Genomic DNA, 26,877 nt, shown 5'->3' with positions numbered 1-26,877 from the left:
GATGTAATATCCCTTAACTTAAATAAGTTTATGTAGCCGAATTGAAACCTTTGGCTCTTCATATAATTAATAATATCAATAATATATATCAAACAAGATACTTTTTTTATGTTTATAAAAAACTATTCTGCCTGATATTTATTATTATTTATATATAAACATTTTAGGTTATGTAACTGTTCAGAATTTTCTCACATCACGCATTATGTAAATTAGTTCCTATTGATATGCATGATGTCTGTTAGCTGAATTCGTGCAATAAGTATAGTATTGCTTTCCTCGTAAGTTTGCCTTGTAAATTACATTAGGTCATGAAAGCATGCCAAAATCCTGCAGTAGTTGTTTGTGAAATGAAGCTAGTAGCTTATGAATTCCTTCTGACTTCAGAATGGCTATTTGGAATTTTAACTTTTTGCCTTCATATTCATCAATATCTTCCCACAAAGTGCAATTCATATATCTACAACAGTCCACAAAGTCAACTTGCCTGACTAGGTTATCTATGGTCAAACAAAAAAATCACCAAGAGAAATTATCAAGCTTTATTAACTCTTACATTTGGTTTATATGAGTACATTTATACTCCTCCTAGCTCCTCTGCTTCAGTAATATGCATCATTTTCTGGCTAGTTCAACCAATGAAGTACAGTTATTAAACAATAAATTCTATACTAAAATTACCAGAACCTGTGAAATTGTTTTCCCCAAATGAATGATTAAAATAATTAAAATGCAATCTTTTATTTGGCAATTTTCAGAATATTCCTTAAACAATTTGATACCACTAGCTTAAGCATACTTTTTTTTTTTTTCAATTGTAAACATATTTTCTTTTATATCTCTATATGCTCTATACTTTTTTTTTCCTGGATAATAAATAGCAGTAATTTTTATATTCTACTCGTGAAGCCTCTTCAATCTTGGGTTGAAGAAATCACTATTGTACAATATAAACAAAACTGGTCCATCAATTCTTTCAACAACTCGTGATACACTGCATTTTTTCCTGGGCAGTAATGCCTAAAGCTGGTTGATTGGTTAGGAGTTTATTGGTGCAAAAACAGCAAAGGTCCATGTTGGAGGTTTAATGGAATATTATCAGCAGTGAGAAAGGATTAAAACTAATTTTAATACTTCCAATATTTCGTCTCCATCACAGAGACATCTTCAGGGATTACAAAAAAAAAACTTTTTGTAAAAACACTCACACAAAAATAATACAATAGTGAGTGAAACTAAAGTCCTATCTCGGTGGTGCACCCTCTATGGGCATTTGCAGGTGGCCTAGGATGTAAAGAGGAATCTCTGATAATTAATGTTTCCCAAATTTTGGGCCACCTGCAAATGCCCATAGAGGGCACACCACCTAGATAGGACTTTAGTTTCACTCACTATTTTATTATTTTTGTGTGTGTATGTTGTTACAAAAAGTTTTTTTTGTAATCCCTGAAGATGTCTCTGTGATGGAGACGAAATATCGAGAGTATTAAAATTAGTTTTAATCCTTTCTCAGTGCTGATAATATTCCATTAAACCCCCAACATGAATTCTTCACAGCACTTAAGCCTCAACACACGAACAGCAAAGGTCATAGTGCACCAAACTAAAGGTTACAGAATTACTAAAAGTAATAACAAAAACAATAATAAAGAAATGAATTAAATATGTTATATACAAAAATCAAATTTTTTAACCGTAATTAAATTAAGAAGTGGTACCTACATATAAATAGAATTTATAATCAAATGTGTTTGCATAAATTAATTCTTTTTAAAAAGTTAAAAACTTCATGCAATTTGTCTCCTAAGATCTGCCTGAGTGTATATGGCTCAGCCAGCATAGTAAAAATTCATTCCTTTCTCAAGTGAAGTGATGACCCATGCATGTGAACAATGCAGCATGTGTCTTACCATTTGTCATATTTTGATGGAGTCGTCAGCACTAAGTAAATATAAATGACTGTGACCTATGCAGAGCCTAGCAAGAACAACTTCCTTTCTTCTGCTTCAGGCTTAATCTCATGCAGTTTATTTGTCAGTGCTTCCTGCTATGATGGCTGCCATTATATTATTAGTTTGATCTTATAAACCATCTGTAGTCTGTATACAGGACTGGCAAACAGTAAATGGAAAATGTATGAGCCAATGTAACAGGGAATCCAGCACAGCTGCATATCAAAATTAAAGATCCTCAATTTGTACAACAGTTGTAGAACCTCATGAAGCACTGTATGAGGATTATACACAAGAAAACAGATGGCCTGTAAAGAACTCAACAAGTCTGTATAAATATACTTTTGGAAGCAGTTTTCTTTTATGCACAAATGCTGCAATCAAGTGAGATCAGACTGAATGTGTTCAAGGTCTGAGATCTCTGTTGGTTGTGCTTTGTTTCCTGACTTTATCACATTCAGTCTGATCTCACTTGATTTAATACACAGTGTTCTGCACTGTGTATTAAATACTTGAATGTGGACAGATGATGGAGAATGAGACCTCCTTAGTTCTTAGGATGAAGGGCAAACCCAACATGGAGGAATGCTGTTATGTTTGGTGCAGGCAATGTTATCATTGCCTGCACCAAAAAAAAGTCTCTTCTAGAGCATCCATGAGGATGCTCTAGAACAGACTTAATTTTTAGGCATGGTTTAAGAGATAACTGCTTCCATACAAGTAATAGAGCAGGTATATTTGCTTCAACATAAGACTGAATGAACAATGTGCAAAAAGCACCAGTATACCACTGATGGATAAGGTTCAGCCATTGCAGTGTGCTCTCCCTTGTAGAATTGTAAACTTCAGACCCATAATCAAGCTTTGACCATACACATGCACAATAAAGGCAGATCAAGAAACACCACCACACCATATTCTGCAGAAGTCAGTGTGTGATATTTAATGCTTTTGTGTACTTTTCCTTAAGTTGATGAATGTGTGTCAAGAATGTAAGCTTTCTGTCAAAGATGAATCCCAAGAACTTGGGACTTATCCTTAAATTCAGGGGACCCATCTTAAATCAGGATCTAGGTGAAGAATACGTTTTCGGTAGAAGTGTACACAAATACTTTTTTTCTGCCTAAACCTGAGCATTACAAGAGCCTATGAATAAACATGATCAACTGCTTGTTGAAGTTTCCTTTCAATTACCCTCACATTGCAGGAGTGACATCAAATTGTGAGGTCATCAACAGAAAGAGAATTGCCTACTATAGGAGTAAGCTGTTGATTGAATTAACTGTAATAGCACAGAATGTTAGACTAAAGGTATCCCTGAGACTATAGAGATCTTTTAATATGCATTATCTCCAGGATGTTGACTTTGCTATTCACATTTTCAGACTTAGAGGAAAGTAGAGAAATAAACGAAAGCTAGTTCTTTGCTATGGCATCTATGAAAATACCGAACAAACTTGTTTTTTTTGTGAGAAAGCAGTTGAAGTAAGAAAGTGGTTAAAGTGAGGTAATCAAGGATGAAGAATGTTTATGTTGCAAGTTATTTAATGTTCAGATATATAAAATCTTAAATAACTTTATTAAGTTTCTGAGAATTTGTAATACTTTGTATCTTATAATGAAATTTATCATGAAATGAAATACATGAAATTTCTTCCATTCTACTTGATGATAATGCAACTTAAAAAAAATTTACTCACCTTTGCTAGAAGAGCTGATGGAAATTCAGTGTCAAACCTATTACTTAAACCAAATCTGGAAATAATAAAATACATAATTTAAGAAAATAGCAAAAGTGTGAGAAAAAGAACTAAAAATATTCTGTGGCAATTTCTTTCCTTTTCAAAATTTAAAAAAAAAAAAAAATTATATTTATTTTTCTAATACAATTTGCAAACACATGAATCTATGTAAGAGCAATAACCAGTATATACTTATCACCATTAAGTATTATAATGCTAGTATATAATGAAAAAATGATTCATTCTGTGATGAATTGATCGAGATCCTACAATGTTTTCTGAATATGTTCAGCATGTGACAATGTCATCAATGCCGCACATGAAAGGAAGAAGAAGAAACCATACCATATGAGTTCTGTTGGGTGGGGGGGGGGGTATAAGGGTTCAAAAAGATGGAACTTATTCATGTGTTTCTGGAAAGGCAGGAGGAGGAGGCTGTAGTTATTGATGAACACTTCACAATGAAGGATGTTCCAGAAAACAGAAGCAGATTGAATAAATGAAGAAGAGAAGCAGATTCAGTGCAAGATGTTTAAAGCCAAAGTCAACGGAAAGTAGAGGAATGATGAAGGTCAATCTGGTAAAGCAGTGTACATGGATGTACCAATTAAAAGGTGAAACAGACCACGAGGGAGAGAGAGAGAGAAAGAGATCAGACTGGAATTACAGGTTTAGTGAGTATACAGTTCAACTGCAACAGGATGCTGGGCATCTGTTGCTCAAGTTTCTGCCAAATCTACTAGCATCCATCTGCCATATGGATGCTAGTACTGCTGAACAGCAGCTATGGACATATCTGTAGAACAGAGAATGCAGAAACTGATCTATGAGACAGTTGCTGAAGAGAGTCTGTAAGAAAGGTGTCATTAATCAAGTCAACCACCCTTTTCTAAACAGAGTCAAGATCTTTTAGGGAGACCTTAGTGCACCACCACAAACATGAGAGCAGTATTCGTTTTGGGAAGATTTGAGATTTATACAGAGTAAGTAATTGGTCAGAAGCAAAGTATTGCCTCTTGCAAAAAATGATGCCAAGTTTATTAGAAGCTGAGAATACTACAAATGTAGTATTCTCAGCTTCTCTCTCAGTTAGTATAAGAGAGAGATTGGACTTGACTGAGTATTATTAAAAGTAAGTGGAGAAGATAAAAGGTTTTTTTTTTTGTTTTTGTTTTTTTGTAGAAAAACAAACAATACTTCAATGACCTAGTGAAGGCGACTAGGTCTTTGCCACAATAAAAGATACTATAGATATCAGTGTCCAGGACACTTATTATATGCTCTTGAAGCTCATGATGTTTAAGCACTGTAATGCGAGTAGGATGAGGGGAGAGTGCTATTATCAGAAAAGTTTTAATAGGGTCTGCAAACAATAAAAGCAGGTCATTCATATAAATCAAAAAAGGATGGGTGAAATGACAGGGCCTTGAGGGACACCTGTATTAAAGGAAAATCTGAAAAGAGAGAACACCTTCCACCATTACATTGTAGTGATCAATCTGAGAGAGAAAACTGGTAATCTGATTACAAAGAGAGGAAGGCAATCCATATGGTGGTAATCTGTTGAGAAACCCTCAAAGCAAGACCAAATGCCTTGGAAATGTAGTGAAAACATTTGACATCTCCAATTCTAATATCAGGCTTGATGGCACTTTCTTTCATAATGTGATCCATATAGATGATGAAGAGGAGTGGAGATAATGTGCATCCTTCACTTCCCCTGATTTATATCAAAACATCTTCCTGCATTTCTTTCAATTCTAACTGCTGACTGACAACTTAAATATGGACTATATGCTGTTCTGTATAATGTTTCATTCACCCCATAATTGAAATATTTTGAAAAGCTTTCCAGATCCACAAAATTTAAGTAGTACACATCCTTGTCATATTCCCATGATTTCTCAACTATTTGTCTTAAAGCGAAAATCTGATCTTGACAACCTCTATTTGGCCTGAACCCAGATTGTTCTTCTCCAATTTTCTTTTCCACAATCTTTCTCAACCTCTTTTCAAGTTCTAGGAACTTACTAGAATCTTACTAGGAACACTTACTAGAGAAATCCCTCTGTAATTTTCACATTCAGCTTTATTCCCTTTTTTATAGATGGGTAATATGAGAACTCTGCTCCAATCATCAGGAATGTAACCTTCTGATCAGGCCCTCGGAATTATGTAGTGTAGCCACTGCAAAATTTTTATGCTTAAATAATGCATAAATATAGAAGCATTTCTGATCAAATATCTACTTCAGCTACATTTCCACATTTTAAGTAGTGGCAGCTTTTTTTTAGATCAAGTATTGATATGTACTCTTCTTTGCTTTCCTCTTGAAAATTTTCTAGTATTGTTCAGTCACTGCTTGGTTCATTTAGCAGTCTTTCAAAGTAATTACTCAAGACATCTAGAATATCCTTATCTTCATTTTTCATGTCGCCTTTATCATCTTTGATTCCTTTTACAGTACTCTTTCCTCCATTACTAAACTTTTTCAGTAGCCTCCAGAACATTTTGCCACCTTCCTGATATTTATTTTCCATATTCTTACCAATCTTCTCCTGACTTTTGTTTAGCTACTTTTACACATATCTTAGCTCTCTTACATTTTTATCCATCAATATATTCTTTTAGGACATATCGTGAACTTATTTGCTAGAAACTTTTGGTATGTTTTCTTCTTTTCTAGGACTTCTTGTGTCCACCATCGGTTCACTCCCCTAATTCTTCTCAGAACCCTCATATCTGTGATCTTTTAATCTCTGATCAAGTGCTTTATTTCTAACCCAACTCTCAGATCCATAACTTAAAATTGTCTTGTATGCTGCTAGTTTAGTGTTTAATATATATATATAGGGATGTATATTCAGTGTATGCTAGGCGTGCAGCGCACACCCATGGAATAGCAATATCACTGATATTATATTTTTGTATTTATTCCTTGCTTTGCGTGATTCCTAAACTAACAAAATATACTAATACTTCACGAAGGGAACACCTTCAGATGCATAAACATTGCATCACATTCATGTTAATAGCCTGGGTGTGCAAAGTCACAAATAAGGACACCTTTGAGTCCTTTGAACAGATGCACTGAAAGCACAACGGGTCGAATTCTCAGCATTCCAGTGGTTTTAAACCACCCGAAAGGCAAGACAGAGTGTGATCTGAGACAACAGCACCCAGAAATCAGTGGCTATGAATGGTTATTATGTCCAATTGAATGTTATCATTTGTCATGATTTGTTGTTTTTGTTTTCTGTGTTTTATCTGTTTTGCATACGTGAAGCGTGAACTGACGTGTTTAGGACACCGATATAGACAAGTTTTATATATATAATTTTCTATAAATAATTTATAACTTTTTTTTTGGTCCATATTTACAATATGGAAACAGTGTTGACTATCGACTGAATGTCCCGTTTTCTGGCAGAACTTTTGCAGATTGTATGATTGTAGTCAAAGGTAGTAAGCCTCGTACTCCTCTTCCAATTTACTATTATATTTATACCTTTCAGTAATTCAAATATACCAACCTAATATATCATCTTCCTTCATTACTGTTTTATAATATATCTTAAAACAAGCACATTGTCCCCCACTCTACAAAGATTTGGTTACAATTAATTGATAAATTAAAATATACAAAGTTGTCCTACAATTAAGCACTATGCACTCTTAAAACTTTAATGTCAATTTGACTGTGTGCTTTCAATAAAAATGTAAGCACACAGTCAAATTGACATGAATTTTGCATAAGCCACACACTAGCACACCCAACCAAAATCGGCATGCAACACCATTGAGATATATATTATTAATACAGGCGACTCCAGGGATTCCTTAGACTCATCGAGGGAGGCCCTAAACATCATGTCCTCACAACTATATGACATTCTCACAGTATCTATCATACCTTGCCTTGAACTCACTCACCGTCATAGCACCCACAACAGACTCCGGAAGCTTATTCCACTCATTCACTACTCTCCAAGTAAAAAACCTAGCTCTAACACCATTGGCAACCACGCTCTTGCCCAGCATCCATTCATGGCCCCTAATCCTCCCACCACCAGTCATATTTTCAAAAATAACTTCTGGATCAATCTTATAGAAACCCTTCAGTAATTTGAATGTCTCAATCATATCACCCCTCCTTCGCCTATCGACCAATTTCTGCAACCCACAAATCTTCAACCTATTCTCATAAAGTTCATTCCACAGACCTGCTATCATCTTGGTCACTCGTCCTGGATCCTCTCCACTTCCTCCCCATCACAAAGAAACCCTGGTGCCCATAATGGGGCACAGTAGTCCAGATGGGGTCTTATTAAGGCTCGATACAGAGGAACAACAACTTGTTTGTCTCTACATGTTAAAGTATTTTTCAGAAGCCAAGTGATTTGGCGAGCTGTTTTAGTCACTTTTGCAATGTGCCCCCTAAACTTCAATTCCCTATCCACCAACACTCCCAAGTCCCTGGCCTCATCAATCTCCTGGAGTACAGTTCCACCAATGTGGTATACTGCTGCTAATCTTTTCATCCCAAAATGCATAACCTTACATTTTGTCACATTAAATTGACATCCATTCTCCTTAGCCCAGAACTCCAATCTATCCAAGTCGTCCTGCAAGATTTTGAAATCTTCTGCATTCACTATTGCCCTACCCAACTTTGCATCATCAGCAAACAAATGACTGTTCTTAGATCCTTCCCTATATCGTTAATGAACAGATTAAACAGCAGTGGTCCAAGAACAGAACCCTGTGGCATACCCTTAGTCACAGGCCGTCTTTTGGACTCTACTCCTGAATAAACTACTCTCTGATATCTCTCCATCAACCACCCACCTATCCATCTCATCAACAAATATGCCAGCAAAGGTTGGTCGATTGGTAGAGCCTCTGATATTAATGGCTCCCAAAAAGTTAAGTTTCAGTGCAGTTAGTAGTTGGGAGGAGATCAATTGTTTGATTCTGTTGGCACACTCTCCCTCAATGAGTCTTTCGACTCCCATGGAGGTGTCACATAATAATATATATATATATCGATCAAATTATGAAAATATGGAAAACAATAATAAACAATGTATCCAGTAACCAGAAGAACTGTATTGATAACAGATGATCAGATTACTATAAGATAATGAAGATGACCTTCAAAAATCAGTTTATGAATTAAAAAAAATAAGCCAACAATACAATTTGAAAAAATTTGCAAAAGAAAACAAAAGTCATGGGCATTTAAAGGTTGAGAGAGATCATGTTAGATCAAAAAAGTCACAGAATATAAAATAATAGAACAGGTTACACAGTTAAATTAAATAGGCTGCATAATAGCATATCTAAAAGATATAGATAAAAACACAAAAATTTCAGAAAATCTAAGACACTGAATAAAAAACAAGATGAGAAATCCAAACTCAAATTTTACAAAGTCATGGACACTACTACTATTATATGGTTCAGAAATATGGACTGTTAAAAAGAATGATGAAAGTAAAATACAAGTAGCAGAAATGAAATTTTTAAGAGCAATTAAAGGATGTAGAAAATTGCACCATATAAAGAAGACATTAGAAGAGAGCTGGGTGTTTACAATGCAAATGAAAAGATCAAGGAATATATTTATGTCGGAATTCATATTTACTTGGTAAATAATGTTATGAATATTAACATAGTTTAAATGACTATACCACCGAGAATAAAAAAAAGAATAAGGTTTAATCGTGAGACACTACTAATTTCGTTGAAAAAATCAACTTCTTCAGGTGTCAATGTTTCTGTTATTTTTTATATAATTCTTTGTATTTGATACCTGAAGAAGTTGATCTTTTCAACGAAACTAGTAGTGTCTCACGATTAAACCTTATTCTCGGTGTTATAGTCATTTAAACTATATTAATATATATATATATATATATAGTGAGAAAGAGAGACAGAAAAATATCAGCTAGCTACCAAAAGAAGTCAATAAATATAGACCAAAGGGGGGAAGGAGAGAAAGAGAATGAAAGAGAGAGAGAGAGAGAGAGAAAGGGGGGAGGGAGACAGGAAGACCAGCAGCAAGATGGAAAGACAAGTAAGCCAGAACATGCAAATAGCTAATCCCTGATGAGAAGTAGAAGAAATGGAACATTAGCCTTCATAGCTTAATTGGTTTTAACAGAGCCCTTTGTTTGGAAAGATCTATGTTCAAATCCTATCTATTACAAAGACCTTTATCAAGTTTTTTTTTTAATCAAAAGTGAGTTAGATGGTCTCATATGAAGGTGAAGGATTTTTTTCTCCCAAAAACACTAATTATTCATATCTCAAAACAGGCAAACCAGTCCCACGAACACACACAATCTACAGACATGAAATGCTTATTGTTGAGAAAGGAAGGCAACAGGAAACCCATCCTTTTCTCATGTCATCTCCTATCCAGGAGGTTGGCTACCATGATGTGACTCATGGTTGACTGCAGATGTAACAATGTGGTGAGAACCCTGCAGTGTTCACGGGGCCGGTTTGCCTGTTCTGAGGAAGGAAAAACCCAAATAAATGGAATGCTGCATATAGCAATAAATATTCTGTATTTAAGTTATAAGTCAGTAGTCATAACTGACAACAGTATAGGAAGATGGTTTAATGTAAAACCAGGGTGTACATGAAATCTACTCTTATTCACCATCTACTTGGATCACATTATAAAGAAAGGTGACATCACTTTATAAATGACATAAATTAAGACATTTATAAATGACTTAAATAAGCCAAGTGTATCCTGAATGGAGTTTCCATAAGAACAATTAAAACATTTCAGCTATTTATGCTGAAATGTTTTAATTGAATTTTAAATTAAATTTTTAATGAAGATGGCAAATACAATAAGGAAACAGACAAAAGAATGAGCAAAGCTAGTATGATGAGGAGCCTGATGAATAAATTTATATGGAATAAGAGAGAAACTTATAAAACTAAACTATACAAGACAATGATGCTATTTCTGGATAAGAATATTTCCAGTATGAACCACAAAGAGAAAACACTAAAAGAAACTGTTTATTCATCCAGTTTCCCATGCTCTATATCACACATCAGAAATAAAATGTAATTTGGAAATTTAAAAAAAAAAAAAAAATCTGTACACTGGAGGTAAAGGGCATTAAGTCTATTTTTTTATGCATTCAAAATAAACGGCTACTTGTTCACTTAGTGCTCTTTACCTCGATACCATGATGGCACATAGTGCCCTTTCCAACTGGCTAATCCGCTTATTATTACATACAGGAGATAGTGCTTTGCACAACTGAAAAGAGACACGAAACAAAACATTAAAATATACCTAAAACTCAATTCAGTAAAAAAAAATGGACATAGTGCCCTTTACCTCTGGTGTACAGAATATATATATATATATATATACATATATATACACACACACACAGACACACACACACATTAATACTCAGTCCTAAAACATAACTGTTGTTAAACTGATGGTGAATACCATGGCAAGATATCAAACGCATGGCTCACTGTTGATGTGATCTGTAATGTTTATTGTAATCTAGCTCTGAGTTTCTCAAGTCTTTAATGAATACTGCCCAAACTTGTTAAGATAAGACATAGATTTGTTGTTACATTGTGCTGGACAATGTATCATTTCAGCTGCTTCTTTGAATTTGCAAATCAGAATGTTAAATTCAATATACTGCATTCTTGAAAGCTGCCCAAGTACCTAATAGTTTTCATTGGTATGATGAGCTAAGCCACATCTGTGCTCCATTGTTTCTCTATGTCTTTAATATGTTCTTTCATTAACAGATACTGTACAGAACAAAAATTTTACAGACACCTGGTCTGTAAAATGAATGGTCTCTTAAGTGATGAATGAGGCAGTTTTGGTGATCTCAGCATCATGGAGACTCTTCACTGTGTGAAGACAACTATTAATTGTATTAATAGTTGTCTTCACACCAACAATCTTATCAATGACATTTTTTTATGTAAGGCTAAAAAAACTACACATATGGGTCTACATTTTCTTGTATATGTGCCAAAAATGTTGATGGCTTTTGCAAAATGCTATTAATAGTTTTAAAATTATGGCTAGTCTTTAGTACAGGAAATGGTTTACCCTGAAGTAAACTATTTCTTATTCCAACTATTACACTTTTTTTTATAATGTTAGTCAAGTTCCTTTTATTTTATCGTCCTACATGTTTTGCCAATTTTTCTATCGGCATCTTCAGGGAATACAAACTAGTAAGCTATATGAAGGTAACAGAATAGGTTATAACTGATGGTTCTAATTCATACAAAAAATTAGTATTGTGCGAGACAATGCGCGTCTTGGGAACATGATTTATTCGTTATGACTCGTGATGTAATTGTCATGAAAGTTCATTTCTTTGATGTTTAATGATCTTATGATTAAAGCTTTCCAAATTTCTGGTAAGGTTAGACCTTGATTCTTGTTTAGGTTTTCAGTTTTATGGGCGACTGTAGCTGCTTCCTTGAAGGTTCTTGAATGGTAGTTATCTTCTATATAGGGTATACGGCTCTTATCCCACTCAATGTGATGGCTGGTAGAGGCAAAGTGGCAAGAAAGGCCTGAAATGTCTTGTCTGTTGTTTCTGACATATCCTATGTGTTCTTTCTTTCTCTAGTTTCAAAGCTTCTAGAGGTCTGACCTACGTAACTAATACCACATGAGCAAGGTATATTATACACTCCAGAGTACTTGTAGAATGGATGAGAGTCTTTCGGTGATCTAAAAATTTCCGAATAGTGTTGACTGGCTTGAATACTACTCTGATATTATGTGGTTTTAGAAGGTTAGCCAATTTTTTGGAAATGCTGCTGACAAATGGAATAGTGATAGTACTGATGTATTGGACGTCATCACGTTGTCTATGTGGTATATCAGTCAAGAGAATCTTGTTGTAGAGTTACTTTTTGGATAACCATTTAAAGATAGCTTTCTGGATATTGTAGTTAATTCGTTTGTATGTCATCTTTGTCTGTTGTGTACTGCATAGCTCTTTTCGTGAGCATATGGATAATGCTAAGTTTCTGAGCTATATGATGAGACAAGTTGAAATGGAGGTAACGTCCAGTATTTGTAGGTTTTCTATACACAGATAGGTTGATACTATTATTGGTTTGTTTCTTTATTAGGACGTCTAGGAATGGCAGTTTTCCATCTTTTTCAATTTCTAATGTGAATTTGATGGTATGGTGGAAACTATTGATTTGGTTGAGGTAATTCATTAGTTCTTCTTTCATATGATCCCAAATGAGAAAGATATCATCAACATATCCGTACCAAATTTTCAGTTTTGGAATGATCTGGGATAAGATTTTTTCCTCTAGATCTTCCATGAATAAGTCAGCACAAGGAGGAAAGAGGGGCTACCCATGGCTAATCCAGTGAGTTGTTTGTAGACAGTTTTTTGCCAAATAAAATAGTTAGAAATTAAGCAGTGATTGAACAAAGCAGTGATGTTTCTTGGGAACAAGTTGTCTAAGATGTTGATGACTTCAACTACTGGAATGTTTGTAAACAGAGATGTAATGTCCAGGCTTGCTAGTATATCCTCTTCGTAGATAGGGATGTTTTTTGATTTATCTATAAAATGTTATGAGTTTTTAATATAAGTATCTGAAATGTGAATGTGTTGTTGTAAAATCTTTGCAAGGTACTTGGACGGTTGGTAAGTAGGAGAATAGATACCATCAACTATTGGACGTAATGGTATACCTTCTTTATGAATTTTGGGAACGCCATACAATCTTGGAGTTAGTGGGTGCATTGATTTTAGCTTTCTTATTACTTCTATAGGCCAGTTAGTCATTCCACATAATAGTTCATTGGTGTCATTATGGTTTTTTTAGTGTAGGATCTGTACTGAGAACTTCAAGACAGACATGTCAGATAATAGATTTTTAATTTTTTCTTAATAATCTTTAATATAACTGTATTATTGCCTTTGTCAGTTTTAAGTATGATGATCTCTTTATTATTCCTTAATTTGAGAAGCGTTCTTCTTTCCATTTGGTTAGAGTTGGTGTTAGGAGATCCTGTCAGAGCTGAAAGGATTATGCTGCTTTTTAGTCGTAAGTCATTAGCTATTGGAAGTGGTAGTAATGAGAAGGCTTTTTCTAGGTTGCAGATGAACTCTATTTTAGAAATGGCAGTGGGTTTTTTTAAGGCAAAATTGAATCTTTTTTGAGAATAGAGATCTCAGGTTTAGTTAAAACATGTTTAAATAGGTTAATTATCACTTGGTTATCTGGTAAAGACTGTTTGTAGTTGATATGATTATCATATCAACTACAAACAGTCAAATACAGCATGTTGAATTTATCAATTTGTGTCTTTCTGCTGTGGTTAAAGGCTTTGGTCATATTGTCTAACAGTTGCCATGTCTCTGTGTCAAAGTTATTAGAGATATCTGTAAATAAGTTATAGCACTGTGAGTCTATTTTGCTAAGCATGAATCTCGTATGACAAATTCGTTCTCTGAGAAGTGCACAAGAAGTTCGTTGGTAAATCATGTTAGCTTTTTTAGTTTTATAATATTGTTTTAAACGAAGAAATTTTGGGATCACGCTATTGTTCCATTTTTCTCTTTTGCTGTTGTCAAATGAGGTGTCAATAAAGACACCTCATTTGCCACTCACAGAAAAAGCATGCACCATATCAACAAGTTTTTCTATTCAATTCATATTAGGACCAACTCTTTCCACAAAAAAATATCTCTAGGAATATTTTTAACTTGTCATTTACCTATTATTTGGTTATACATTTCTTATAACAGCTGAAAACAGAGACATACCATGTAACAAATGTAAAACATAAAATGTTCAAATATAATGCTTGAATCTTGCCTTGAATGGAACACAATGGTGTTATGAACAAGATCTGCATGCCATGCAATGCGAAGATCATATGCTATTAATGACATACTTTTTGAAAATGGTACTATGTTGTGAGTGCAAAATATGAGTGCCAAAACATGAAAAGTATTTGTGGAGAGACTGAACAGGAAATGAGAGAAGGTATGGTATTTTCTTAGACTACGACTTATCAGCAAATGTGAAACTGACTGAAAGAATAAAAGTTAGCATAAATGTGGGTGCAAAAGACAGCATGAATAATGGATCGAGAGATAGAAAGAATGAGGGAATTTAAGAACACAAGAATGAAGAAATGAAAGTAAGAGATATGGAAAAGAAAGGAAATAAGAATGAGGAAATGGGAAAATGAGAGGGAGACTGACAGAGTGAAACTGCTGGAATGCAAGATTTCAAGAAAGTTGTTCAAAATGATAAATGAAATGAGGAATATATGGAGTGATATTAGATGTTTAGTGAAAACAAACAATAGATTGCAAAACAACAGAATGAAACAATGAAGAGAAGAGCCAACGAATGACTTGAGAATAGCAGCGTATGAGATTCCATTATTAGAGGAGTGGTTGATGAGAGATTCCATATTTTGCTTTCCAGGAAGCAGAATGAGTAAGAGACTGTGTATTAGAACAAATGATTTAGTTGGACATAAGGAGAATACAAGGATGGATATCAGGAGGTTATTGAGAAGAGTGAAAGATAACAGTATGTATAGTGGGAAAGGTTGTCAGTAAATTGCTAAGGCATAACAATAATGAGTTGTGACAGAGCTAGAATCATGAAGGGTATGCTGGCAGAGCTGTGTGAAGAGAAGGCAGTGCATTTGTAGATGTGTTGCATGTATTTGAGGTAAGAATGGAATTGTACAAAAATGATTGAATCCACTTGGAATGGCTTTGGAGTGAGTGAACTGGAGAAACTATTGCTAGAAGGTGAAATGTGTGATAAAAAGTTAAGATCAGAAGTGAAAGATCGAGAGAGTAGTACAGAAGAGACTGAAGTGCTTGCCAATGGAAACAGTAGTAGTGTGAGAAATGAGAAAACAGGAATGCAAGAGAAATGGGAAAATGGGAAGTGGGGGTGCCAACAATGGACAGGAAACATAGCATAGGGAAAGTGGATGTTGAAAGTGGTAGCATATATTATGGACAAAATGGAATGAACTGTAGTAATCTAGGATCTTAGCTTTAGTATAACAAACACTTATGTTAAATTATTGATTAGGCCATCGATTTTGCTGTATTAAAATGAATTTTTTCTCTGATAATGTAATAAATAGGATATAGATTTGATGTAGTTTTTTTTCCACTAGGGACCAGTAGAATAATGGTTGATCAAATCATTGTCACACTGGCATACTGTTTGAAATGTAATAAAGCTTGTCTTTGTGTATATACATACATGTGTGTGTGTGCGTGCGTGCGCGCGCGTGCATGCATGCGCCACTCCAAATGATGACCTCAATATGAAAGTTGAAACATCAGGAAATTAAATAATTATTCCTAACATGGCTGTAGTCTCCATAATTTACCGAAATGAATGCTGACCATTGTGTAACACTAAAGGAAAGGATTCCATAATGTAAGTGGACTGATATAGTAAAAATGTCTTCATCATCAGTTGCATCAGTCTTGGGACTGGTAGCTCAGTAGCAATTTTCTCCATTCCGCTCTGTCATTGGCTTTTTTCTTAACCTCCTGGTAACTCCTCAAACCTGTGCTGTCTTTGACTTAGTCAAGAAAGCTTTTCCTTGGTCTGCCTCTTCTTCTTTCCCCCTCTATTTTACCTTCAGTTATTCTTTTCACAAGTCCATCATGTCGAAGTATATGACCAAACCACCTATCCCTTCTAATTTTGATCGATTTAATTAGAGTTCTTGTTTCGTTTATCTCTCTCAGGACTTGTTGGTTTGATTTTTTTTCTGTCCATTTTATTTTGTTCATGCGGCACCAGCACCACATTTCAAAAACCTCCAATCTTCTTACATCTTCTCTGCCTAGAATCCAGGTTTCACATCCATACAGTGCAATGCTCCATATCAATGTCTTTACTATTTTTTTTTTCAATTGTAGGTTGAGGTTTCCTGTTAAAATGCTTTTCATCTTAGAGAATTGGGCTTTTGCATTGTTTATTCTTGATCTTATGTCTTCTCTTGTTCTGCTATCTTCTGTTATTAAGCTTCCTAAATATTTAAAGCTTTTCACTTGTTTTATTTGTTTCCCACTGATGTCTATATGCTATATACTGATAGGGATTTTGCCTGTAACAATGATTTTAGTCTTATCTGTGTTGATTTTCATTTTATATTTTTCAAAGTAATTATTTAGTAATTCTAACATTGTTTTTAACGTTCTTTTGTTTTCTGATACAAGAGCTATGTCATCAGCAAATCTTATACATGACTTGCTTGCCATTTATCTTTATGCCACTATTTATTTTATCTTTAGTTTCCTGAATGGCCTTTTCAATAAATAAATTAAATAAAAGTGATGAAAGTATACATTCTTGTCTTACTCCACTCCTTATATTTATCATTTTCTCCTTATCATTGATTTTAATCCATCCATTTTGATTTTTGTAAATTTGATAAATTATTTTCCTATCTCTCAAATCTATGCCGATATTAGTTAGACAATTTAGGAGTATTTGTGGTTTACTTTATCAAACGCTTTCTCTAAATCAAGGAAAGCAAATGTAAGTATTTTGACTAAGGTCTAATCTCTCTATTATTGTTCTTAAACAGAGTATTGCTTCTCTTGTTCCTTTATTCTTTCTGAATCCAAATTGGTCTTCATCCAACAGACAATCTATTTTTGAATAAATTCTATTTTGAATAATTTTTAGCAGAATTTTGCTAATATATGGGATTAAAGCTATTTCTAAACTGGCTGCATTTGTTTGCATTATTCTTTTTTGGTATTGGTATTATGGTTGATTTCATAAATTCCTTTGGTATTTCTCCTCTATCATAGATTTGGGCTATTAATTGATATGATAGAGTAAGGTTTTTGTCTCATCACCTAGATTTTGTAGCAGTTCTATAGAAATATTGTCTACACCTGAACTTTTTCCCTTACTCATTTCGGACAGTGCTTTATCAAATTCTTCTCGCATTATTGGGGGTCCTAGATTATCTTCATTTTGATTTTCTATGCTGATATCAACATCAAGTTCGTCGCCAAAAATGTCTTAGAAGACACAAATATAAGATTTGATACAGTTGAAGTCTTGACAAATAACAGATTACTTTGGAGAAAAAGTATCGATCGGAAGTTAGTAATGGTGTAACTTTTTCACATAGCTATCAAAATATCTTGCACACCCCCTTCATGAGAGTACATATCAGGAATTTGATGAAGAGAATGAACAATGTGAATGAGGAAGATGAAGTTAGTAGTATAAAGCAAGTGTCACTCAACAATCATCCTACATTGTATGGATATTCACTCAGAGGTGTGGTGAATAACAGAGAACATAAAATGCCGACCTGGTTGGCCAAGTGGTTAGCATATCCGCTCTTCAGCCAAAAGGCTGCGGGTTCAAATCCCACCATGGGCATGGATGGTTATGGTTGTCTGTGAAAGTACTAGTGGTGGTAGTCGGCGGTAGATGACAGTGGTAGACACCCATCCCTCGATGAGTCTTTGGACTCCCTGGAGGTGTGATGTAATAATAATAAAACAAATTATCCAGCTAAAACACAGACAAATAACTGATGCTTTGTGCAAAGGGAAGGAAAGTAGAGGCATCAGAATTAGTAGTAGTTGTAAGCACAAATAACCCCCCCCCCCCTTGTCCAACGAATACATTGGACAAGGGGGGGTGCATATACAGTAGTATATTTAGATTCTGCAAAGGCTTTGCAAGAGTACCTAAATAGACTGTCTGAAAGGGCATGTGTTGGGGGATGTCAGTTTAATGTTACAAAGTGTAAGGTTTTAAAATGTGGGAAGCAAAAATGGGATGCAGAGCATAGGATTGGTGGGGATATTTTGGAAGCAGTGGAGAAGATGAAGAATTGGGGGTTGTCGTGGATAGAGACTTGAAATTTACTGGACATTTTGCTAAAATTGTGAGGACAACACAGCAGATTATGGGAATGATGCAGAGAAACTGACATGTAGAAGTAAGGATGTTCTGATTCTATTATACAAAACTTGGATCAGGCAGCATATGGATTACTCTGCACAGATTTAATCATGTTTTCAAAAGGATGACGAGATGTTTGAGAGGGTCCAGAGACAATCGACTAAGCTGGTATCTTGTCTTTGGAATGCAGAATATGAGAACAGATTGAGAGAGTGCAAATTACAGAGCCTAGTGAATAGAAAGATGAGGGGGGGGAGACATGACTAAGACATATAAGTTTGGTAGGAAGTAATTACCAGATTAGCATGGATGAGATTTTTTGTAGAATATCTGGAGATAAGGGAAGAACTAGAGGTCATCCTTGGAAGCTGTATAAGGTGGGTGTGAGCAAGGGAATGAGGAATATTTTTTTTACATGGAGAGTGGTGGGTGATTGGAATGCACTGCCTAAGAATGTGGTGAGTGCAGAGAGAGAGAGAGAGAGAGTGAATGCATTTAAGTCAAGGTACAATGAGCTGTGCATGAGAGATTGGGACCCCCCACACACACACAATGCGGTTCTTGATGCCATGGAGGTCTGTTGATAATAATAATAAAGGAATGCAGATAGATTTGAGTAAAATGCAATAGGAATTGTTGGAAATGTGGTTAGCATGTTGCCAGATATATGATAATAGTGAGTTCAGAAGGAAAACAAATATAATGAATGGCAAGATAGCTGAGTTATGTGAACCAAAGGGTGTTTGCAGCCTCTGAATATATGGGGATGAACAATTTTAAACTGGAGTGCTTTAAGGCTGATGGATTACATTTAAATGAGTTTGGTGTTTTTGGAACAATTCCAGTTTGTTGAGAATGTATAAAGTTGATATAAAGTTAGTGTAGCTAAGGATCATAGAGAGAAAAATTGTGAAGTAGGTTGTGGAAGAATAGAAAGAATATGGATACACAAGGACAATAAAAAGAGATTATGACAAGACCAAAGTTCTGAAACGTCTAAAGTGAGGATGAGGGAGGGAGAGAGATGAATGGAAATTAGAGTAAGGATTATGCACTGATCAGAGAATGGTCAACGCTAGGAGGTATACCATAGCAACTAGAGCAGAGAGTGATGATGTTGGTGGGAAGGCCTCAAAGAGTGGAATTATTATGCCTGTACACTAATGTAAGGGTATCAGACATAGGGGAGTCGATTTGTTGATAGCAGCATCAGTATGCTCAAAAATAACTAGTGTAAGTTAATAATGGTTGCCTGAAGATATATTTCAGGAATAGAGAGCTCTAGAATTTTCTGGAAAAATAGAAAGATGAAAATAGAAGGGGTGAATTGCCGTTAATAAAAGCAAAGAAATTGTATCCATTAAGAATAAAAGTTGAAAATGGTAATACATGTGAAGATTCTGAATCTAGTGTGAAGCTGAAAATAACAGTATATGTAATGTGATGTATAGGGCAGAGAATGTAGAGAGCACTGATTGTGAAATGTTTAGGCAAATTGGTTGGCCATGAAAAAAGAAAGTGATCTGAAGGGCAGATTTTTAATTATGCAAATGTGGATTGGATGAAGGAGATGGTATTAACAGAATTTTAACAAATTCACTTTCCTTGTTCCTATACACTATCATAAGCATGTGATGGAAATAACTTAAGTTTCAGAATGTTGGATTTGATGCTATGTAGTTGTGAATATATCCAGAGGATATCTACACAACTCTGGCTTAGTTTGAAAGGTGGCCAAACAGGGTAAAGTTGTCAAGAAGAGCTATATATGTTAGCACAACCAGATATCCAGTTTTTAACATGATTGTTCTTGCTTTCAGCTAATCCCAATGTCCCGAGAAAACACAAATGGCCTTAAAAAAACACATCTTAATTTTCCTCTTTTTCATAAACTAACTGCAATTTGGTGCAAATTAGTAAAGACTTTACCATATTTCCAATAGATAGCACTATAATCTATTCAGATAGTTTTCACATATTTGACACAGGTGATATTATAATGCACACCAGTCAAGAATTCGGGAGTGATTTTTGTTGGTAGCATGACAAGCGTAATAGACACATGCAAATGAATTCTGGTATCTTCTTTGGTGTTGTTTGAAGTATCAATATGCTGCTGGTGGTATAAACTAACATTATTCAAAGGGTTTAAGAATTAATTATAAATTCAATCTGTTGAAAACAGGCCATGAGATGCCTATGTGTAGTTTCACTGACACGTTGAAACAAGAACATTCCCTTTCCTAACTGAAAGTCTTAATGTTAATCGTAAAGCTTTTATGCACTATTTGTGCTGAATTCTCTATTGAATGTGATGGTCATTTAGATATTACACAGCAACTGCTAAAAAAAAAGCATAAAGAAACACAACAAAAGTGCAAGCAGTAAACTAATCTGTTTCTTGGGAGTGTTAGTGGATAGGGAGATGAAATTTGGGGGGGAGGGGGGCACATTGCAAAAGCGGCTAAATCAGCTCATCAAATCACTTAGTTTCTGAAGAATACTATGACGAGCAGAGATAAGCAAGTTATTGTTCCTCTGTACCGAGCCTTGATAAGACCTCATCTTGACTACTGTGCCCAGATTTGGTCACCTAGGTTTCTTCTTGATGGGGAGGAAGTTGAGAGGATCCAGAGGTGAGTGACCAAGATGATAGCAGGTCTATGGAATGAACCTTATGAGAACAGGTTGAAGATTTGTGGGTTGCAGAAATTGGTTGATAGGCAGAAAAGAGAAAATATGATCGAGACTTTTGAGATCAGGACTGGTGGTGGTGGGAGGAACTAGGGGACATCCATGGAAGCTGGGCAAGAGTATGGTTAGTAAGGGTGTTAGAGCTGGGTTCTTTACTTTTAGAGTGGTAAATGAGTGGAATAAGCTGCCAGAGTCTGTTGTGGATGTTATGACAGTGAATGCGTTCAAGGCAAGTATGATAGATACTGTGAGAATGTCGAATAGTTGTGTGGACATGATGTTTAGGCCTCCCTCGATGAGTCTAAGGACTCCTTGGAGTCACCTGTAGTAATAATAATAACAACAAAACAAGATGTAAATGATGAACAATAATGTTTCACCACACAAGAAAGAATGCTAGCTTTCCATAGTATTATGCACAAACATCCATTTAGATCAGTAGCATATCTACCAACCATACTTTGAGAATCTATGTTCTCAAAGAGATTCACATATTCACATATGCAAGAACAAAATGTGAAAGTATGGTTGTGAATGTACTAACTCCTTTTGCATTAAGTGATGAGTGACTTCTATGAGGCAAAATATGTATCTGTTATAGCAGATTCATCAAATCACTCAAGCATAAAGTTGGTCTCATTATTATTACTCTCAGGGGCACACATTGGTGATTACGGGCATGGCAAACCCGAGATACCTGAGCTAGACTTGATCTTACTTCGTACAATATGCACTTAGTATATCATATCTGGTGACTGGTCTTCTACTCTTCTTTCCTCTACTCTCTCTCTCACTTCTCACTCCACTCTCTTCCCCCCCCCCAGTGCTATTAGAGCAATTTGAGGGCAGTGAAGGTGACTGTTTGTAGTTTCCAATATCTACTAAAAAAAAAGGCAAGCCTAGTTGTTTTAAGGTGGCAACCCCACTATTAAGATGGCTATCATCACGCTAGTCACTTGACATAGGGAAACACACATTACTTTCAAGTCTTGATGAAATCCAAACCAGACAGAAAACATGGGAAACGACCGCAAAACTGGAAAAGGTTAAGAAACTTTGGAAAAAAAGACCTGGTAATGTGGATGGTGGTGATAGTGAAATGTATAGTCAAATAAGCCAAGCAAATAAGAAAAGGATGATCATTATGGGTGATTTTAATTATGGCAATATAGATTGGAATGAAGAGATAGCAACTGGAAGTAAAGAAAATGAGTTTCTTGAGTTTTTGAGGGATAACTACCTCAGACAGTATGTAACAGAGGGCACAAGAGGATTAAGGGTCTTGGATTTGGTCATCTCATCGGAGGATGTAATTATCAATGAGGTATCAAATCATCCACCAATTGGCGAAAGTGACCATGAGGTGATTACTTGGGTGGTTGCCAGCAGTGCAAGGACCCCTGTGAAAAAAGGGTATATGTGGAACTACAAGGGGGGTGATTATGAAGAGCTCAGGAGACAGCTTGCAGGTGTAGCATGGAATGAGGAGTTAGCTGGAAAAGAGATCAATGCAGCTTGGGGGATTTTCAAAAAATATTTAGTGGATGCAATGTCTAAATGTATACCACGGGTGAGAAGGTTAAATAAGTTAGGTGTGAGATGGATGAATAAAGAGATTAAGCATGCAATACAGAGAAAAAGGGCATTGTGGAGGCAGCATAAGAGAAGTGGAAGTAACCAATTTCATGAGTTCTACAAAGACCAGGCAAGGAGAGTGACTTGGTTGGTGAGAGTAGCTAAAGAGAGGTATGAACAGCAGTTAGCTAATGAAGCTAAAAAGAATCCTAGGGAGTTCTTTCGATATGTAGCCAGCAAAAGAAAGAATGATTATGGAAGGATGACATTGATTGGAGGAAATGGTATAAAGACAGCTGTTGCAGAATGTGTGGTGGAGATACTTAATGAGCAGTTCATAAAGATCTTTCAATCTTGTGAATGTGACTTCATGGAGAGATTAAGAGCAGTTGATGATGGGGAGGAGAGACTGACTGTAAGTGAGCAAGAGGTGTTTGGGGAGTTGAGTAAACTAGATGTAAATAAGGCTGTGGGACTTGATAATATATCACCGCGTATTCTGAAGGAATGTGCCAGAGAGTTGACACCTGCCTTGACATATTTTTTTAATACGAGTCTTGCACTTGGTCAAGTCCCTAAAGAGTGGAAGGAGGGCAAGATTGTGCCACTTCATAAAGGAGGTGATCGAACTCAGGCATCAAACTATAGGCCTATCTGTGTGTCACGTGTTGTGGTTAAGTTGTTGGAGAAGCTTGTGAGAACTAGAATCCAGAGTTGGGTTGACAACAATGGTATAATCTTTGATGGACAGCATGGATTTGCTAAAGGGAGGTCGTGTTTTAGTAATCTACTTACTTATTACAATAAAGTGACTGCTTCCTTGGACAGAGGAGAAGGATACACAGTAATATACTTGGATTTCGCAAAAGCTTTTGATAGAGTGCCTCATGATAAGTTGACAGTCAAACTAGAGCAGATGGGGTTGGATATTAGATTAGTGCATTGGATTGGAGACTGGCTATCTGATAGGTATCAACAAGTTGTGTATGGGGGTGCAATATCCAGGAAAAGGAAAGTCACTAGTGGAGTGCCTCAGGGATCTGTTTTAGGGCCATTACTATTTAACTTGTATATTAATGATATTGGCGAAGATTTGGATGGAGATATTCAGTTGTTTGCAGATGATGCAAAGTTGGGACGAACCATAAAGAGTAGTGAAGATGTTGTGGCCTTGCAAGAAGACTTGAATAAATTGAGTGATTGGGCAAGCAAATGGGGATGTGAGTTCAATGTTGCAAAATGTAAGGTTTTAAAATTTGGAAAACAAAGATGGGATGCAGAATTTATGCTTGGTGAAAATATATTGTTGGAAGTAGAGGAAATAAGAGATCTGGGAGTGATAGTGGATAAGGATCTAAAATTTAGGGGTCACATCGCCAAAATTGTGAAGACAACGCAAAGACTTCTGGGAATGATGAGGAGGACACTGACATGTAGAAGTAGGGAGATTCTTGTTCCATTGTATAAGGCTTTGATTAGGCCACACATGGACTATTGTGCCCAGATTTGGTCACCTGGTTTTCAGAAGGATGAAGAGATGTTGGAAAGGGTCCAAAGGCGACTGACTAAGGTAGTTTCTGACCTCTGGAATGTCGAGTATGAGGAAAGATTGAAAAGATGTAATTTGCAGAGACTAGTGGAGAGAAGGAAGAGGGGAGATATGATAGAGACCTACAAGTTGGTAAGGGGTTGCTATAGGATCAATGGTGGAGAAGTTCTACAGCGAATAGTGGGAGATCAGGGGAGAACCAGAGGTCATCCCTGGAAACTGTATAAAGAGGGTGTGAGTAGGGGAGTGAGAGGCAGGTTTTTTTCGTGCAGAGTTGTGAATGATTGGAATGCCTTGCCTGAGAGTGTGGTGTCTGCAGGGAGTTTGAATGTGTTTAAGACCCGGTATGATGAGATGTGTGTGAGATAAAAGGACCTCCTAGATGAATCTTTGACTCCATGAGGTCTTGTTTAATAATAATAATAATAAATAATATACATGGTGTGCAAGAGGACAAAAAATAATAGACTACTTTTATAGCAAATTAAAAAGCAGCAAACCTCTTCCTAGATGTTAAAGTTAGAAGAGGACTAGAGATTGACAGATCACTATTTAGTACAGGCAAAATTAAGGTTTCCACCAAACTGGCTATAAAAAATACAAAAAAATAAACAAACTAGAGAAACAAAATCTAATTACAAAGTAAGACTACTAAATGATTCGAGTATAAGAAATTTGTACAAACAGAGGATTAATAACTAATTAGAAAAAATACAAGAAAATGAAGACATTGAGAAAGAATGGAATAATATAAAAGAAATTATTGCATCAGCAGCATATGAAAGTCTAGGAACACACAAAACATATAAAAAAACAAATTACATATATGGGACAATGAAATAAAAACAATAATTGAAAATAAAAAGCTGGCTTTTAAAAGATGGTTAAGTAGCAAAAAACAAGAAGATGAAATTGAATATAAAAAAAGAAGAGCAATAGCCAAAAGAGAAACCAGAAAGAGACACAGAGAAAGCTGGGAAAAATTTGTATCATATCTAGAAAATTACATAACAAAATAAGACCCAATGCATACAAAATACTAAAACACATGAATGCAGATATAAAAGAAATAAATATAAATTGTGAAATAGATGTAAAAGAATTCTTGGATTACTTTACAGATCTTTGGATGGATAATAATTTTCTGGTTTAAGATAATTACACCTGAAACTTACATAATACTTTAAATGATATGATAACAATGAAAGAATTAAAGGACAACCTAAATAAAATAAAAAATGGCAAATCAGCAGTAGAAGATGGGATAAACTCTGAACTGTATAAATTTGCTGGGAAAAAAATTTCATCAAAGATTATTAAAATTTTTAAATAAAATCTATACAAATGGACAAATACCAATAGAATGGAATACAAGTATAGTAATACCTATATTTAAAAAAGGGGATAAAACAAAACCTGCTAACTACAGAGGTATTAGTTTATTGAATACATGCTACAAAATATATAGTAGAATACTTAATGAAAAACTAAAAATATACAGTGAAAAAAAATGTAGATTATGAAAAAGCATTTGACAAAGTAAAAAGATATATATACTGTTTGATATACTACAAAGAATAAATATACCCAATATTTTGCTACATGCAATATTGAATTTATCTTTGTATAATGAAACAAAAATAAAATAAAAATAAATGAAAAGTTGTCTGAAAAAAATCTATAAACCAAGGAGTAAGACAGGGATGCCCTTTGTCTCCAACACTTTTCAATGCTTACATTAATGAAATATTAATACAGTGGAACACCTTAAACAATCAAGGTATAGAAATTTCCCAGAATAACAAAATAAATATGCTATTATTTGCAGATGATCAGGTAATAATATCAGATAAAGAAGACAATTTACAAAGAGCAATATATAATTTAAACATATAGAACAGTTTGGAATGAAAATTCCATAGATAAAACAATGGCATTTTGTGGACAAAGTCCAGTTAGAAGTAAAATAGTTATTAATAATAAAATAATAGACAGATAAATACTTGCAGTTATCTTGGATGTGAAATATCATATGAAGGAGAAAAAGACAAAATTTTTACAGATTATAGGCCTGATAAATAGAACACTCAACCCAAATATAGTACAAAAAGAAACACGCTTGAAAATATACAATACTTTAGCAGTGCCAACATTATTATATGGCAGTGAAATTTGGGCAATAAAAAAAAGAATAAAAACAAGTGAAATGAGATTTATGAGAAGAACTGCAAAATACACATCATTAGATGAAAAAAGTAATGAAGACATTTTAAAAGAACTAAAAACTAAATTAATAGAAGAAAAACTAAACAATTATAAACAAAAATGGATCGAATATGTAAACCGAATGGCCAACATCCGATATCCTAAACAA

At 35.0% G+C, this 26,877-nt stretch overlaps 1 protein-coding gene across 1 annotated transcript in view; it reads right to left on the bottom strand.

The window, feature by feature from the left end:
* LOC150105769 (cysteine-rich hydrophobic domain-containing protein 2) overlaps positions 1-26,877 on the bottom strand; it is a 128,388-nt gene that overhangs the window by 87,079 nt on the left and 14,432 nt on the right. Inside the window, exon 2 of the mRNA XM_090393570.1 lies at positions 3,653-3,707. Coding sequence (XP_090249696.1) covers positions 3,653-3,707 — 55 coding nt within the window. The remainder of the gene's footprint in view (positions 1-3,652; positions 3,708-26,877) is intronic.

This window comes from Typopeltis vanoorti, chromosome 6 (assembly GCF_054136105.1).
Source record: "Typopeltis vanoorti isolate ZY-2024b chromosome 6, IOZ_Tvanoo_1.0, whole genome shotgun sequence".
Lineage (NCBI taxonomy): Eukaryota > Metazoa > Arthropoda > Arachnida > Uropygi > Thelyphonidae > Typopeltis > Typopeltis vanoorti.
Note: the sequence above shows the minus strand (reverse complement) of the source record. Positions and strands in the feature narration are given on the sequence as shown.